The sequence below is a fragment of the Crocuta crocuta genome, unplaced genomic scaffold (genome assembly GCF_008692635.1).
Source record: "Crocuta crocuta isolate KB4526 unplaced genomic scaffold, BGI_CrCroc_1.0 scaffold17, whole genome shotgun sequence".
In the NCBI taxonomy this organism is placed as follows: Eukaryota; Metazoa; Chordata; class Mammalia; order Carnivora; family Hyaenidae; genus Crocuta; species Crocuta crocuta.
Genome location: NW_027532041.1, coordinates 4,081,348 through 4,099,307, shown reverse-complemented (window position 1 = coordinate 4,099,307; position 17,960 = coordinate 4,081,348). Strand labels below are relative to the sequence as shown.

At 37.7% G+C, this 17,960-nt stretch overlaps 1 protein-coding gene and 1 long non-coding RNA gene across 3 annotated transcripts in view; one reads left to right on the top strand and one right to left on the bottom strand.

Moving 5' to 3' along the window:
• Window positions 1-17,960, top strand: part of PDE11A (phosphodiesterase 11A) — a 367,374-nt gene that overhangs the window by 149,298 nt on the left and 200,116 nt on the right. The window contains exon 5 of the mRNA XM_077776263.1: window positions 9,006-9,070. Coding sequence (XP_077632389.1) covers window positions 9,006-9,070 — 65 coding nt within the window. The remainder of the gene's footprint in view (window positions 1-9,005; window positions 9,071-17,960) is intronic.
• The window catches only part of LOC144241692 (uncharacterized), a 109,503-nt gene that overhangs the window by 44,922 nt on the left and 46,621 nt on the right, over window positions 1-17,960 (bottom strand). The gene's annotated exons all lie outside the window — the stretch shown is intronic.

The window sequence follows — 17,960 nt, the reverse complement described above, 5'->3', positions numbered from 1 at the left end:
GGGGGGGAGGAGGGAAGATGTGCTTGGAGGAGGGCACTTGTGGGGATGAGCACTGGGTGTTATATGGAAACTAACTTGGCAATAAACTCTTTGTAAAAAAAAAAGAAAAATTAAAAAAGCAAAAAAAAAACCAAAAACAAAACAAGACATGATTTATGCCCCTTGGTATTTTCAAGCCCATAAGAGTGCCTGCACACTAAGTATATGATAAATATTGATTGAATGAATAAATGATTAGAGTAAATACTCCTTAGCATAAGGGAGAAATTTATCAAGAAGGATGGTAGTGGATGATCATTTAGTTCAATTTTTTGCCCTGTAGAATAGTATTCTTGTGGAAAAATACAGATTAAGAAAACTAATGAAAAAAATCGTGATTATTAGATCATTCCCATTTTCTTTTTGGTGGCAGGAATATCTATTTGAGCACAGTATTTGTTTTTTAAGTTGTTTTTAAATTAAAAAAAAAAAAAGACCAGACCAAGTTGTGCTTGATAAATATCCAAATCAAAAAGACTTCTGTCCATGGAGCTTTTCCAAAGAACAGGCAGAGATGGTTGGGGATATTTTGTTTACTTCACTGCGCCATGGGTACTGCCTTCCCCAGGGTGCAATAATCAGGGCTGATCAACAGCCAGCAGAGCCTGGAAACACTTGTTCAGTTTCATTGACCTGTAAACCACTTCTGATATGTCTCTTGGAAAACTTGCTTTTCACTTAGTGGATGTGAATGTGGGTATTTATTTATTTAATCTAGGTTCATTTAGTATATCTATTATAAAATCAGGCTTGGATTTGGAGAATAAATTTTAAAAAATTAATGATACTGAGAACTATACCATTGGTCCAAGTCAAGAATAAAGCATGGATTTTATTCTCTCCTTTTATGCTTTTGTCTGTTTTTTATTGGTCATAATCTCCACAGTGGTACTATACATCCCATTAAATTGCTTTGAAATATTTTGGCTGGATTTTTTTTTTTTTTGCTGTTTCATTTTTAAATCCAGGTGTCTGACCATAAATAGTTTTCTACTTGAATGCGTTATATTTTTAATAAATGTTTTTTAAATACAGAAGTTGTTTGAGGCATGCCTGCCTAGAGTTTTGCTTTTCAAACAAAGATACATTTTGAAAGTGAAAGGAGGCACTTTTAAAAATGGTCTCAGGACAATAGACTTTATAAACGTTGGGGCTGTCCATGACAACTGGGACTTATGCATGTCCTCAAGTATATCCGCCTCCACTTACCACAGTGCCTAAAGTTTCCATCATTATAGTGCTGTTTTAGATGTGAAGATTATGATTCCAGGAACCTACTTTCTGAATTATAGTTAAATTATATAGGAATATAAATACATTAATCTATCATCAGCCATTAACAGTGTAGCAAAATATAACTAGTTGACCTGGTCCAGAGATGGCTATAGACCAGGAGTCAGCAAACTCTTCAATGAAAGGCCAGCTAAGTAAATATTGTAGGCCTTGTGGCCCATGTGGTCTCTGTTGTAACCACTTAACTACACTGTTAGAGCAAAAGGCAGCCACAGATTATATTACAGTTAATGAGTGGGCTCTGTTAAAATGAAACTGTATTTATAAAAATTGGTGGAGGAATGAGAAGTGACCTGATCAGTCTGCGTCTCTGGAATTGTATTACTTCTCTGCTCTTCATCTTGCTGTACTCAGCATGGACCAAGGCCCACGTATATGTCGCCTCTATAAGGGCCCAATATTCTGATGACTTTGAGGGTTCAAGGGCAGTGAGTCTAATCTCAAATTGCCCAAAATTTAGAAAGTCCATAAGGAGATTCCACGGGCAGCCCTAGGTTCCCAACAGTATGGTCTAGACTAGGATTTCTGAGATAAATCCATTCTAAAATGGACTTGGAGCCCTTCATAGCCAGGTCACCTGGAACCAGACTAACTTTATACATCTTATGGAATTGTGGCTGGGGCTTCACCACTCTTTTGATCTTATCTGGCTTACAGTGATCAGTGGATTTGTCCTCACAGTTTTAGTGCTCTGTTCATATTTGACCACTGTCTTGATGTGATCCAAGCCTCCTTCTCTTTTATTCTTATGTTGTTTGCTATCAGCTGGAGGCCCTTGAATATTGTATTTCTTTTACCCACCATTCCAGAATCCTTTCCTATCTATGCCTCCAAAAAGTCCTCTTTTATATTAATGTTCAACTGTAATTAGTGTTACATAAGCAAACGTATGTTATTTCATGTGTAAAAGTATTTTTATTCACTTTATACATTTTTCAAGTATGTACGTACTTAATCTCCTCTTTGTTTATACTTTTACTCAATTAATTATGAAGAACACTTAAGCCACCTTTCAGCAAAAATGCAAAAATTCATAGTGAGCAAATATTTTCTGAGTGCTTATTAGGTACCAGACACATGACAAAATGAAATGCAAAGTTTCAAATAAAAAGTGAGAAAGAGAAAGTAGATGTTATAAGCAAAACCAAATAAAATCAACAAACTCAAAACCAAATTATGCTGCAAAAAGATAAACTTTGAAACTAAAGCTTTGCTCTGAGCTTCCTAATAGCTAAGGTAAAAGAAAAAAACTTAATACATTTTATAATTGTTTGTTTAGCAAAAGGAATCATGCCAACTGATCAAGAAAATTTTCCTGAGCCTTATGTTTAAAATTTTTCCCCTTTAAAATTTATTTAAAGGTTAGAGGACTTATTTACTATTTTTCATATCTCTCTTTGTCATCCAGTACACATTATATGCTTTAGATAATCAACATTTAACCAAAGACTAGTCAATATTATTTTCATTTTTTTATAAAGACATGAAAAGCTATCAAATATCATATAAGGTACAAAGTAAGGGAACATAAACTATAATGCTGCCCTAACTTCTGACACCAATTATAAGTTCAAGGGTTCCCAATACTCAGGCTCAACAATTTGCTAGAAGGACTCCTAGAACTCATTGAAAGCTGTTACATTCATGGTAATGACTTATTATGGGGAAACATACAGATTAAAATCAGCCAAAGGAGAGATACATACGCACAGTCCAGGCAGGTTCTAAATATGGGGTTCCAGTTGTCCTGTCTCCATGGGGTCAAGGACATCGTTAACTTCTCCCGGTAATGATATGTGACAATATACATGATGACTGCCAACCAGGGATGGTGACCCAAGTCTTGGCATCCAGAGGTCTTTATTGGGACTTAACCACCAAAACCTAGTTGACAACCTGCATAGCTGACCTCAGTCTCCATTCCCTCCAGAGGTCCACTGATACCGCATGACCCAAACCACCACCACCATTCCCCCCACCCACTACCACCCACTGTTGTATGGCTCGATTACATTGTTACTATCTGGCTGGTCTAAGGTGTCCAGGTAAACAGAGACACTCTTATCAAGGCTGGACTTTCCAAGGGCTTAGAGGTTATCTCCCAGCAATTAAAGGCAATGGCCAGACCTTTCTTTAGGTAAGGTTAATTCTTATTACACATGGTCAACACTATGGTTCATGAATCCAGTGTCTGACTTTGATCAGAACGCCATGGACTGGTTTACTGGGGACACAACTAGTACTCTCCATGATAGATAGTGCTAAATTTGAAAGATAATCCTTGACTTTCCCTTTATTCATTAAACACAAATTTAGAAAATAAAACCAATAAAATAAAATAAACGAAATGTTTGACCCTGTTTTTCTTTATAGCATATGATTTATATTGAAATTAAAAGTTCCAACATTTTAGAAAAAAGCATTTCTTCCTTTTGGCAGTTTTAAAAAGTCCTCAGGAGTTTACGTTTCAGGAGTTCAAACATGGACATTTCATCAAGAGGTATTTGTTGATTTTATCCATTCTCTTTGTCATTCTAGTTCTCTAAGTTTTATAGCTTTAAAATTCCAGGATATTCTGTTCCATTTCTTGTAAGCGTGATCCTTAAGTGGGGTTTTTTTTTTTAATCGTTTTTTTAAAGATCTTTATTCTCTTTTAATCTCTGAGCATCTCCCAGGTTTGTTTTCTTAACATGTGGAAAGCAGAAGTTCACTTCTTATTCCAGGAAGCACTAGTTTTGAGGATCTGGGTAAATTAAGCTCCCTTCTGTAAAATAAATTCCATGCATGCAGAGATTTTTTTTTTGTTTTACTTTCCCACATGTGGCCCCAGTGCCTTGCTTTATTTGATACACACAGACCTTATGTATCTGTTGTGTCAAAGAACAGTTTTTGAAAAGTAAAAAAACCTAACCCTTGCATAAATCTAAAGCAAGTGTGTATCAAAGATTTATTTAAGTCATTAAAGAGAGAAACCAAGTGAGGTGGTAAAGTCAGCCCTAAAATAGGCACTGAAAAAATGCTGGGGTAAGATTATTAGGTTAGATTTCTAAAATGGTTACTATCATCCAGGACGATAAAATGGTAACTATGGGCTTTTCTACTGTGCAGAAATCATTTGTATTTCTACTTGGATAAAATTCATTTGTGTACTGTCAGCTGTTCTTTGTAGCTTTAATGACTCCTGGACTGCCTGATCACCCTGCTTGTTTTGAATTTTACCTAGTTATTGTCTATTTCTGGGTGCCTGTCCTCATCATGTGTGTTTAAAGGATAAGCCTCATGATGACTTTCTCAATTTACCCCTTCCCTCCTCTCTGTGTTGGTCCAGTTACATGCAAATTATCCAAAGGCTTCCCAGGTGCCACAAGCTACCTTTATCCCTGACTCCAATAAAGGCATGTACCCATGGATCCTTGCTCTGTTCTTTCTCTGCTTGCAGTGACTAAACTTTTGGCTTTGGGTGACTTTATGTGACCCTTTGAGCATATCACGCACCCCTCTCTAGGACCTGTGATAAATTCTTTAATTTTGCATGCCTTTCCAAGTATAATGTGGCTTTGTCAGAATGATCCTTAATAAGCCCACAAGGGGGGGGGGCTTACTCCCTCATTACAACCCAATTTACGTTACTGTCACTTTTTCAGAAATTAATATCTATCCTTTTAGAGTTGCAGAGTATTCTAATCAACAGTAAAAAGGAAGCCAAATGAAGTGCTCTTAGTAATGTTGGAGAGTTTAATCTCATCTGTCAGGTCAGAGAGTTAAAAGGTACCTCCTTTTTTGTTTTCAAATGCAGTAATAGTTGATAGTTTATTGGCAATTTGATTAGTTTTATATTAAGGCAAGTATTTTACTTCAAGCTACTTTTAGTCTATGTGTACTCAAATTCAGGCATTTAATGTATACTCAAAGTATATTTATAGAATTGATAAATAAAGGCAGAGTTTATCTAACTATTCTGGCTCTGAAGGAGGCATGTCCAAATAATTTGGTGTTGCAATACCACTTTTTAGGATGTTTATTTATTTATTTTGAGAGAGAAAGACAGAGAGAGAGAACAAACACAGGAGGTACTGAGAGAGAGGGAGAGACAGAATCCCGAGCAGGCTCCATGCTGTCAGTGCAGAGTCCCCCATGGGGCTTGAACTCATGAAATGAACCATGAGATCATGACCTAAAACAAAATCAAGTCAGATGCTTAACTGACTGAGCCACCCAGGCGCCCTCACAATACCACTTGCTCATGTTTACAAAAGCAGGGAGTAGTGGGGAGAGTGGGGGCTGTAGAATCAGACTGATCCAGTTCAGTTCCCATTTCTGCAGGGTATTGGTTTTATGGTGTCCAGGAAACTACTTAACCTCTCTGAGCCTTAATTTTCTTTAAGTAAAATGAGGATAATAATATGTACCTTACCAGTATGTTGTAAGCATTGATACCTACATAAAAGATTGGTCATAATTTTGCAAAATTCCTCATACACATTTGCAGTTATCTTAGTTCAGACTGCTACAACAAATTATTATAGAATGGATGGCTTAAAGAACCAACATGTATTTCTCACAGTGCTGGAGGTTGGGAAGTCCAAGATGAAGGTACTGGTGAGGGCAGACAGATCCGGTGCCTGGTGAGGGCAGTCTTTTTGGTTTTTAGATGAACACTTTCTCATTGTATCCTCACACCAGAGAAAATGAAAAGAAGCAAGCTCTTTCTGCCTCTTCTTATAAAAGCACTAATCCCTATGAGGCTTCACCCTCTAGACCTAATCACCCCTCAAAGACCCCATTTCCAAATGGCATCACATCAAAGATTAGGGTTTCAACATATGGATTTTTAGGGGACACAAACATACAGTCCATAGCAATAGCATAAACATGACAAAAATAGGAAAAGAATTTTCTGTCATCTAGTGAAATAATGGAAAGAAATCACAAATGAGGAGTGATCAAAGCAGAGATAGAGGACTAACTTCCCGTTTTAAAATCTGTAACAATTTCCCATTAGGCAAACAGAAATGAAATGCTACTACTATTTACCTTATTATTATTGTAACTTTAAAAATTATTTGGGGTATAGTTTGAGGGATTTATTATCTGGCGATAGGAAATAGTTTCTTTGTGGCTTGCTAAGTCTTGTGAAACCTGAGTATTACAACTGGATGGAGATTTCCAAGTGATTGGTTTCTGTTTAAGTCCTCAGTTGAGATAAATGTTCTGGTTATTTTTGCTGTGTAACAAATAAACCCAAAATTTAGAAGCTTAAACCAATCACGTTATGGTCAAAGATCTCATGGATCAGGAATCTGGAGAGGATATCAGAAGGCTGGCTTTCTTTTTTTCAGGTTATCTGGGGCCACAGTTGGGAAAACATGGAGATCAGGGATGACTTAATAGCTGGGGACTGAAATCAACTTTACATTTGTTCACTCCTATGTCTGATTCCTAGGCTGGGATGACTTAAAGACTGGAGCTGCTTACCAGAGCATCTACACACGGCCTCTCTATGTGGTTTTTGGCTCCCTTTCAGCATAGTGGCCTTAGTGCAGTTAGACTTCTTACATGGTATCTCAGGTCTCCAGGCACAAATATTCCATCAGGCAATACAGAAGCTGCATTGGCTTTTATGACAATCTCAGGAAGCACATGACATGCATTCTAGATACTCTAACCGTCAAAGTGGTCAGAAGCCCACTTAGATTCAAGGGGAAGGAACACAGACCCTACCACTTGGTAGGAAGATGGCAGGGTCATATTGTAGCAAAGAGTGTAGGATGAGAGATATTGTTGTGGCCATCTTTAGCAAATAAAATTGGCCACAGTGAATGACTTTGTAGAGGCCCAGTTCACATTGGCATATGAAAAGAAATGTGTTCTGTAGTTGTCAAGGGTATTTTCTTGTAGTTGGTCTATTGTCGCTGCCCTGCGTTCAATGAGTCACATACAATTTTCTTTGTGATGGGCTTTTCTTTTCTTTTATCTTTTCCCTAATGTTGCATTTTCTTAGTTTGGGTTCATTACCTCACTGATAAAGCTGTTTTAATATTTAATCTGTTCCCAGTTTCCAAATCATTTTCGCAGATGCCCATCAATTCCTCATAAGTGGTTAATTTAAAAAGCCTTTGAAGCATGACTGCACCTGGCTAAGGCAAATCTAAATGTCAACCTTGGAAGCATCCAGTGACATTCAGGTGACTCCTCTCAGTATAAGGGAGTTGTTTTTCTATCATGTGGTACAGCTTGTCAAAAGAGGGCCAGAAATGGTACTTTTCCCACTCAACATTTTTAGCGCTGTTGAAAGAGCTGGCACTCTAGAATCATGCAGACTTGCCTTAATCCCAGGTGCCTCATTTAGTTGTGTGAAATTCAGAAAGTTTCTTAAAAATTATGGGTTAGTTTCCTCCTCTATATACTGAGAATAAAAATCCCTGCTTTATGGAATTGTAATAAGGAACTTAAATAGTCCAAGAAGCTTCTGATGTACAGCCTGGTTTATAGTAAGAACTCATTAGTAGCTAATAATAAGAAAATCTACCTTTACATATTCTGTGTCCATAATTTTCTTTCAATGTATTAAGTTTTGACCAGGTTCTTGCACCGAGTATGCCAGTTTCACGAGACAAGTGAAGGAGGAAAGTGTCCACATTAGGGAAGATCTTTGAAGAAGATAGCTTTCTCTTCTTTAGCCTTGGAGCAGAGGTGGGGGGTGGCCACAAAATGTTCACCTGAGAACAGTGGTAAACCAGGGAGGCAACTTCAGGAGCCTGGAATTGATGGAGGGCATCCTTTTTGAGTGGTATTTTGTCTCTACCTTCTTCTCCATGGATAGTGATTAGATTATTCAAAGGGCAATAAAAATTTTTTAATGTTTTCAAATGAGATATCCCTTGGCAGACTACCACAAGATAGTATACACCTCATTGTAAAAATATATACATAGCTGGGGTGCCTGGGAGGCTCAGTCAGTTAAGTGTCGGACTTAGCTCAGGTCATGATTTCATGGTTCATGAGTTCAAGCCCCACATCAGGCTCTGTGCTTATAGCTCAGAGCTTGGAGCCTGCTTCAGATTGTGTTTTCCTCTCTCTCTGCCCCTCCCCCACTTGTTCTCTCTCTCTTTCTCTCTCTCTCTCTCTCAAATAAGTAAAAACATATATATGTATATATTTAATTTTTTCCTATGTTTGTTTTGTTTCTTAAATTCCACATATGATTGGGGGAAAAAAAGAGGAAAACCGAGAAACAGACTCTTAACTATAAAGAACAAATTCATGGTTACCAGGAAGGGAGGCAAGTGGGTTACATAGGTGATGGGAATTAAGGAGTGTACTTGTTCTGATAAGCACAGTGTTTATATGGAAATTCTGAATAAATTCTACACCTGAAACTAATACTACACTGTACAGTAACTAACTGGAATTTAGATAAAAACTTGAAAAAACAGATATACATATTTAGTAAAATGTATTAAAACTTTGGCAATGTAAGCCATGTTAGACATAAAATACAAAATGTAAGATAGAAGTTTCTTCTTCTGTCTCGTGAGATTTCTCGACTTAAAATTGCTCTTTAATCTCCAATTATTGTAATCATCATTATAAAAATGAAAGCTGCTTATTGCATTATTTTAAGCTGCAAGAAAGCTTTAATTGATTTGGATTTATGTCTTTCTGTGTGGCAGGTGGTGAAGTTTACCAAATCCTTTGAATTGATGTCCCCAAAGTGCAGCGCCGATGCTGAGAACAGGTAGGGCTTGTGAGTTTCAGGCTTGTCTTTAGCCACCTAGTCTTTGGTCCTTGGTGTTGGCAGCATTGTGTAATTCTGTGAGGAAAGGAGTTCTTTCTTTAGATCAGCAAGTGCAGCTGAATATCATCACTCTTCTATGTTTCACAGCTTAAATAAAAACTGTTGCCTATGTGTGTCAACTATACTTCAATAATAAAAATTTTTGACAAACTATAGTTGAAAAATACATGTGTATACATTGCAGTATAAAACTGCAAACAAATGAAGTCAATATTTAGATATTCCCTAATTACACAGACAGCCTAATTTTCTGCTTTATTCTGGCCCTTTACTTCTCTTCTACCTTTTGTTTGCTTATATTTGGCCAATAATATATATATATTTGGAAAGAGTGAATACAGTAATTCATTTTTGTTCCCATTGGTATCTTTGAGGTAAAAGTGAGGGTTGGGGACAGTCAGTGAATTTCTCTTAGCTTTGCACTGCCCTGAACACTACTTCGGCTGCTACAAAAATGGATTCTGTTTACTTTGGTCACTTCTAGAAAAAGGGCTAAAAAATAGTGAAATTGACCAAAATGCAGAAATGTGGATAAAGACAAGTAAAGCATTTATATGACAGCAAGATGATGATGATGTTAATACTGATACCAATTCCAGCAAGATAAACAGCTTCTATTCACTGAGTGCTAAGTGTGTCAGGTTCTATCCAAAAGCTTGATATGCATTTAATCCCCTAAATAATCCTATGAAGTCAGCATCATTACCCCTGCATGACAGGGGAGAAAACCAAGGTTCAGCAAGTTTAAGTGACTTCTTAAAGGTTCTGCAGGCAGTAAGAATCATAGTCACATCTAAGGACAAGGTCACCTAGATAAAACTCTCCCAACCTCTGAACTTTAATCCTATTGCCACACATAATTTACAGGCTGGGAGTTAATCTCATATAGTGAATGTCTGTTGGGTTAATGTTTCCCAAATCTGGCTGATCAATCAGAATCAAACTCGGAGAACTTGATAAAAACAATTCTCAGAACCAGCACTGAGAGATTTGATTCAATATGTCGAAATTGAAGTCCTAAAGATCTTTAGATATATTCAAAAGGTTGCCTGGGTACTACCTGCTTCAAGATGTAATATTCAAGGGTAATTTGATTTTATATATCCTATTGTTGCCTCAAATTCGGGAAACAGTAATCAGTACATTAAAATCGACACTTCATTTAGTTACTTCAATTTTTATCCAGTGCATGAAATTTAAAAGAGGCCTTTGCTACATACTGTATAATTCCATTTATTGGACATTCTTGAAAAGGCAATATTATAGACAGCAGATCAGTAGCTTCCAGGAGCTAGAGGTGGAGAGAGGGTTTACTACAAGGGGACACAGGGAAATTGGGGATGTGATGGAATTATTCTGCATCCTGCTATGGTGCTGGTTGAATGACTGCATTGGTCAAAATTTGCAGGACTATACACTAAATTTTGCCGTCTGTAAACTATCCCTTTTAAAAGGGAAAAGGGGTACTTTTGTAAGAGGTTTTTGTTTTCATGAAAACATATTTATGTCCACAGCTATATGTAATGTCAGCTAATCTACACCTAAAAAAGATACTTTGAGAGTTACTAATGGTGTACTAAACCGTCTTCTAAAATTTTCACGTAAAATAATGTGAAATACATTAGGAATAAATGTGTATTCATACTCACTCCTTTAGCTAGTCATGGCCTCATTAAGTTCTCCCTCATATATGGAGGGGAGGAGGTTTATGGAGTTATTAAAGTACAAGTTTTGAAATCCTTGCACTTCAACATTGTTCTTTTTTATGCTACTGGATGTGTCCTCTTGGCCAATGCAGAGTTAAATATTTCTGATCTTCTGATTATATTTCATGCTGAAAGAACTCCCATGTCAAAATGAAATGACCCAAGGCCCAGACTGCCCTTGGCTAACTTTCTGATAATAAAGAAAGAAAGAAGTGAAGAAAGAAAGGTCAGATTTTCTTTAAAAAAGACATTTGAAAAGTGCCTTTGAACTTTGACATTATAAAATAGTACTCTCCATCATTCTATTTGTGGCCTTTAAATTAATGCAGAATGTTCATTTATCTCTGAAGACCTTTTCTGCATTGTCTAGTAATTTCCCTCTTGTAGATGTGGGATCCTTCGGTCATATATTGGAAGTTAAAGGAATAAAGACAAGTGGCTCTAGCATTTACTTCGCCAGAGGCTGTAGAACAGTCATTGAAACAGGCTATGAGTCTACAAATCACAGCCTGCTCTCAATACGCTGTAAATCTTTCCTTTAACCTTTCATCACTCAACATCTTCACTATAGATAATATCCATTAGATACCTTAGTCCTCTGGATATCATTCTAAGTTATAATAGGATAGCTTTTGAGGATAATGTCTATGGCATCATGCAACACTGTTTCAGGATACTGGTTTAATTCTGATGAATTCTGGCTTGGGGCTTGCTGATTTTTATAGACCATCCTTGCTGACTTTTTTTAAAAAACCAATTTTGTTGCTGACTCATCATTTTTACATATTGTCCTGTTGGGCTAACTCCTTTGTCATGCCACACTCCTCTCAGTCTTCATGTAAGTAATACCAAGCAGTTTGAGAGTTAGAAATGATTTGATCTATTTCTCTCCATGAGGCATGTACCTCCTCTAAGGGCATCCTTGACAACTCCTCCAGTGATAAAATTTGCACTGTGTCACCATGAGCTTTTTAAGTTCATTGGGATTTCTTTTTTTTTTTTTTTAAGTTTATGTATTTATTCTGAGAGAGTATAAGTGGAGAAGAGGCAGAGAGAGAAGTGGGGGGAGAAAGAGAAAGAGAATCCCAAGTAGGTTCTATGCTCCATGCTGAGCCTGACATAGGGCTTGATCCCATGACCCACTGTGAGATCATGACCTGAGCCAAAATCAAGTCAGATGCTCAACTGACTGAGCCACCCAGGTTCCCGCCACTGAGAAGGATTTCTAATTGTTAGAAAGGCACTTTACATTCCTATAATTTCCACACATGTGTCCTAAATTTGTCTATTAAAGATAGTCCTTGTTTCATTAGTTATATTTCTTCATTCAATAACCATATGTTGAATTCAACTACTCTGTGGTGGGAACCCAGATAGGTAATAGGGCTACAGGGATTTTTTAAAAACCAGCAGTCTCTGCCTTCAAAGATCTCAAAGCCAATGGATGGGTGTAGGAGTAGTTTAAGAATTTAATATAACCATAAATAGATTTCACCAGGCCTCCAGACCATGGCTGTAAGTAGAGTCACATTAACAGTTATAATTTACACTTGGCTGCTTGGTCATTTCTCCCTTGTAGTGTAAGAACCAGCCCCTTGCAAAAGCCACTCTTGAAGTAGTTCTGGAAATCCCCAAGATTTAAACAGACAAAACCAAAACAATTTTATTGCATCATTTTTCTAAGTGTCCACTCCTAAATCCTGTCTCTAGACATAACAGAGCAGCATCTGCTGGCCATGGCCTTCCTTGCCTACTCCAGAATTCATTGCACTGTCTCAGAGGCACCTGGGGCCTTCTCAAACCTGAGCGAGGCTGGGTAATGAGTGTAGAAGTGGGAAGAGGGCTCACTTTCCCTACCATGTGTTATAGTTTGTGACTTGGCCCCAAACAGTCTTGTATGTACCCCATTTTTTCCAAATCTTTCAGTTCCTAAAGCTTTTGTCTGTAGCCCTTCTTTCTCCATAGGACTTGGACTTAGTCCTTGGGGCCAGGATTTCAAATCAGATCCCAGATTGAGGGCCAACCACTAAGTTGCTCTCTTGGTTTCCCCACCTTTCTTCCATGTTGGCCACCAGAACCTCCCCCTCACAGTCCCTTTCTCTCCATGCACATATTTTGTGCAAATAAAGGCATTTTCATATACAGATGTATCTCAGTTTATGCTCTTATGCCCTACTATCAAGTAAATCAGTGATTGCAAAGCAATTCAATACTTTCTATAAAAGGTTTGTGCAAGGTGGCATTTTAATATAGAAGAAGGACACCCAACTCATCTGGGTAAAAATGGAAGGTGATGTTCAGGGAAAGCTCTTGGATTGGTGAATCTTCAATCAGATCCTGTAGGACAATGGAAAGTTAGTGACACAGCTAACTTCCTGGATAAGGAAACATTGTAAACAGAGGCACAGAGGTGAGAAAGCTAATAAGACCTGTTTCGGGATCTTTAATATGGGCTGTGAGCTGTTGTTCTAAAGGTCATCATAATTGATGCTGATGGCCCTTAACTCTGTGTAAAGTGCATGCAGCTGCCCAGAATGCAATCTGATTGGGGCAAATGTCTTATCAGATCCTTCTGAAATGCTCAAACCCTTTTACTTGGCCTGGAGATTGGCTACATGCTTACTCAGAGGGGAGTCACCACAGACAATGACATATGGAGATTTGTGTCTTGAAAAATCATCTGGACAGTAGAGTGGATGAAGGACTAGAGGAATGGTTAGCTAAAGCCACCAAGGGATTAACCTACTGCCTCGCCTCAGTGCCAATGGTTCAGTATTGGAAGACTATCATGGATCTGTCCTTATCTTTTCCATGTTAGAAATTGTTAATCTTAGATCATTTTTATATTTCATGATCCCCAGACTCTTTGCCACCCTTTTTGTTCTCTCCTGTATGTGCCCCAGCTTGTCAGAATCCTTCTTAATGTGTTGTTTCTCAGAATGGGACATGACTTTATGGTTTTTTCCAGAATCAGAACAGATCAGGAAGAAATATGTACCTCACTTTTTCACAATGCAATACTGTTAATGCATTGATTATTTACAGTCATCTGATATTGTCAATGTTGACTTAAAAGAAGGAGAAAAAAAGATCCTATCTGATCCATTCAATGCTCCCCTTCCTCAGATCTCACTGTTGGAACCTTTACTATGAAGCCTAATTTAAGAAGATTTACTGAATCAGCCTGAATAAACTTTCTTGGATCTTTTATTCAACCTTTAAAAACCTCTTTTCTATTCTCAATGGGAACAGATAGTATGAATGACCATGTGTACCTTAGAAATAGTAAAAGAGGGCCGCCTGGCAGCTCCTTCAGTTAAGCATCCAACTCTTGGTTTCAGCTTAGGTCATGATCTTGTGGCTTTGTGAGTTTGAGCCCCGCAGTTGGGCTCTGTGCTGGCAGCAGAGAGCCTGCTTGGTAGTTTCTCTCTCTCTCTCTCTCTCTCTCTCTCCCTCTCTCTCTCGGTTTAGGAAGCCTTTCAGCAGTGCAGGTCACCCTGGAGAGTGGAGAGCTAAAATGTTGTGTCTGAAAAGATAAGGACAAATAGTAGGTGGAATAATGGCTCCACAAAGATATCCAGGCCCTAATCCATGGAGCTTGTGAATGTTACATGGCAAAATGGATTGTGCAGGTCTGATTAAGAATCTTGAGATGGGAAGAACTGTCCTGGATTATCTAAATGGTCCAGTGTGATCCAAATGGTCCTTATAAATGGAGGTTATGTGACAGGAGAAGCAGAGGTCAGAGTGACGCAGTCTGAGAAAGAATTGAGCTGCCACTGCTGGCTTTGAAGATGGAGGAATGGGGCCATGAGACAAGGAATGTGGGCAGGCTGTCTAACTGGAAAAAGGAAGGAAATGGGTTCTCCCCTAGAGAATGGTTATTAATTGTAGGATAATAACTTTGTGCTATTTAAAGCCACTTAAGTTTGTGCAAATGTGTTATAACAGCAATAAGAAACTATTTAGAGGGTTGAATGTAAAGAGAGCCCAAGAAGAAAATTCAGGAAAAAAAAAAACAAAGGAGTAAGGAGAGGCGAACCACGTCTTCAGGAATTAAGGGGGCTGAAGACATGCGCAGAGGCTGAAACTTGTGGCCATGAAAACATGGCCAGTGAGAAATTCCCAGGGATGGTACAGGTAGAAGATTTGTCTCAACTGTATGTTGTGCTCAGTTTTAAAATATTACCCCTGTTTTGTCCTTTGCTTACTATCTTCAATTGCTGCTGGAACTCTAGTGTCTAAGCTGAAGGCTCTTCTGTTCAGTCACTTTGACCCTGAAAAATTTAAGTTATACTTTTATAGACCACTTCTGAGAATATAAAGATAGAAAAAAAAAATGAGATCTTTGAACAGTCAGAAATATTTAAAATTAGAAATTTGCTCTCTTTTAAATGTTATTTCAATAAAACCTGTTTTCCTCGTGCAGTGGGTTGAATAGTGTTGCCTCAAAATGTGTGTCCATCTGGAACCTTAGAATGGGACCTTATTTGTAAATAAGGTCCTTGCAGATACAGTTAATTAAGGATCTTGATGTGGAATCTTGCTGGATATAAGGTGGGCAGTAAATCCAGTGACTGATGAGGACATATAGGGACAAAGGAGAGAAATCCATGTGAAGACAGAAGCTGAGACTGGAATGATATATACAAGTCCAGGAACACTTGTTCCTGGAAAAGGCAAGAAAAGATTCTCCCCTTGAGCCTTTGGAGGGAGGATGGCCCTGCCAATACCTTTATTTGGGTTTTCTGGCTTCCAGAATTGTGAGAGAATAAGCTTCTGTTGGAAACCACCAACTCTGTAATAATCCTTTATGGCAGCCCTAGGTAGATACTAATATACTCATTAAATGAGGAAGATGAGATAATGTCTGGGAAATGTCTCTTCCATCAACAAAGTTCTGGGAAGCTATGAGTCTATGAATTGACTGTTGTGCATTATAGTGATATTTTTACTAATTAAGGAAAGAGAATTAACTTATTGAAAGGCTCAGATGTCACATGTATGTTGTTTAAGTTTATTTCATGTATGCCCAATGAATTAGACTTTATTCTTCTCATTTTACAAATGAGGAACTTAAGGCTCAGAGAGGTTAAGTAATTTGCACACATTTGTGGGTTACTGCATGTTGAATTTTTTAGTCTGAGAGTAGGGCTACTAGCAGTGCTCCCTGCCTTCCTGCGGGCTTCTGTCTGGAAGAAATTCTCTTAACCATCTAATGCTTACTCTACTAAGACCAAGGGCCTTTATATGGAAACCAACTTAACAATACACTATGAAAGAAAATAAATAAATAAATAAAATAAGAGTAACCAAAGAGTTAAAAAAAAAAAAAAAAAGACCAAGGCCCTAATTGGGTTTAGATGTTGGGTTTAGATGTTGTGTAATATGTCTTTAACAAGATTATACTATGATCTGGCATTGAAATAAACAGTTATTGTTTCAAAGAGAAACATGGAAACACAAAATGGAGTGTAAATTTGATATTAGTGATGAAAATGTTTATTGTTGGGAAACTGGCCACAAGTCTAGATGTTCTTGCAAAGCAACAACTGAGGAAGAAACTCCTAAGGAGGTGGAGTGAGGCTATGTTTTGTTACTGAAATGCATACTAAAGGATCACTTACCAATGCCAAGTCATGCAACTGAAAACAAGAGAAATTGCCAAAGCATTCACAATATATGAAAGACATTTTAAAACAGTAAGAGGCTGGCATAACCAACTTCATGCATGATGCAAGACTGTTGTTTATCGAAAGCTTCGAATATTTTGGAAGCTGTTGAATTTCCAGGGATAAGTGATTCAGGTAAAGAAAAAAGGAAACTATGAATTTAGTCAAACAGAAAATACTGAGAAAATCCCAGTGTCATTTGACATGCCTGTCAATGTCAATAGTCATAAATAATCAACACCAAGAACATAGATTACAGGGGCGCCTGGGTGGCCCAGTTGGTTAAGCATCCAGCTCTTGATTTAGGCTGAGGTCATGATCTCATGGTTTGTGAGATGAACCCCATGTCAGGCTCTGTGCTGAGAACACAGAGCCTGCTTGAGATTCTCAATTTAATTTAATTAATTAATTTTTTAAAAAAGTATTGATTTTGAGAGAGGCAGAGAGACAGGGAGAGACAGAATCCCAATGCTCTGTGGTGTCAGTGCAGAGCCCAATATGGGGCTAAAACTCACAAACCATGAGATCATGACCTGAGCCAAAACCAAGAGTCGTCATGTTTTACTGACTGAGCCACCTAGGTGCCCCTTGATGCAGTTTTAGACATATGGGTGCACAGTTAAAGAATTGCTGGTGGCATGGCCAGACAACAGCAACCCCTTAAAATTTCTGTCTACAAACCAACTAAAGATCACTTGAGGAAAGAATATCAGTCTGGTTTGGCTAAAAACTTTTCGAGTGACACTTCCTACTAATTTCAATAGAACGTCAGCATCAAACCTTACGGGAGGGTGCTCACAGTTTGGAAGAGAGTCCTGGAGACTGTAATGGAGCACCCTTCTAATAGATGCTGCATCCTCAATATCCTGATAGTTCAGAGGATGATGACTGCAAACATCCATGACTCCATATTGAAAAGTGATCAGAAGAGTGACACTGAATTTCAAGAAATTTTAGAAATGTCTTAGCCAATTTATTCTGCTTATAAATTTTCCTTTTATACATAATCAATTTGTATAGTTTAAATTTTCCTTCACAAATTGGTATATGATGAAATTTATGGCTAATCTAATATTTTTAAAATAAGATTAAAATATTTTAAGTGATAAGAACAAATTGCCCCTGCATTTTTTTCTTTTTGTTTTACTGTCCAAAAATAATAGTGCATCTTACAGTCCATGGTATTGTAGATTCCATGAAATGATATGACCCTTCCACACATGGTTTTTCTTGTGGCTTTTCTACCTCTTAGCTCATTTACACCTTCCTTCCCCTGAGGGTACATATATCTCAACTTTGAGAAGCACCTTAGGGGATCTGTAGGGTTTCTTTCAATTTTTAGATTGGACAGCCCTATGAGTCTTCTCAAAGTTACTTTTCTACATTGCATTTTTTAGGCCAGAATGTTGAAACTTATGTTTCAATGCCTTATTGATTTTTTTTCCTTTTCTT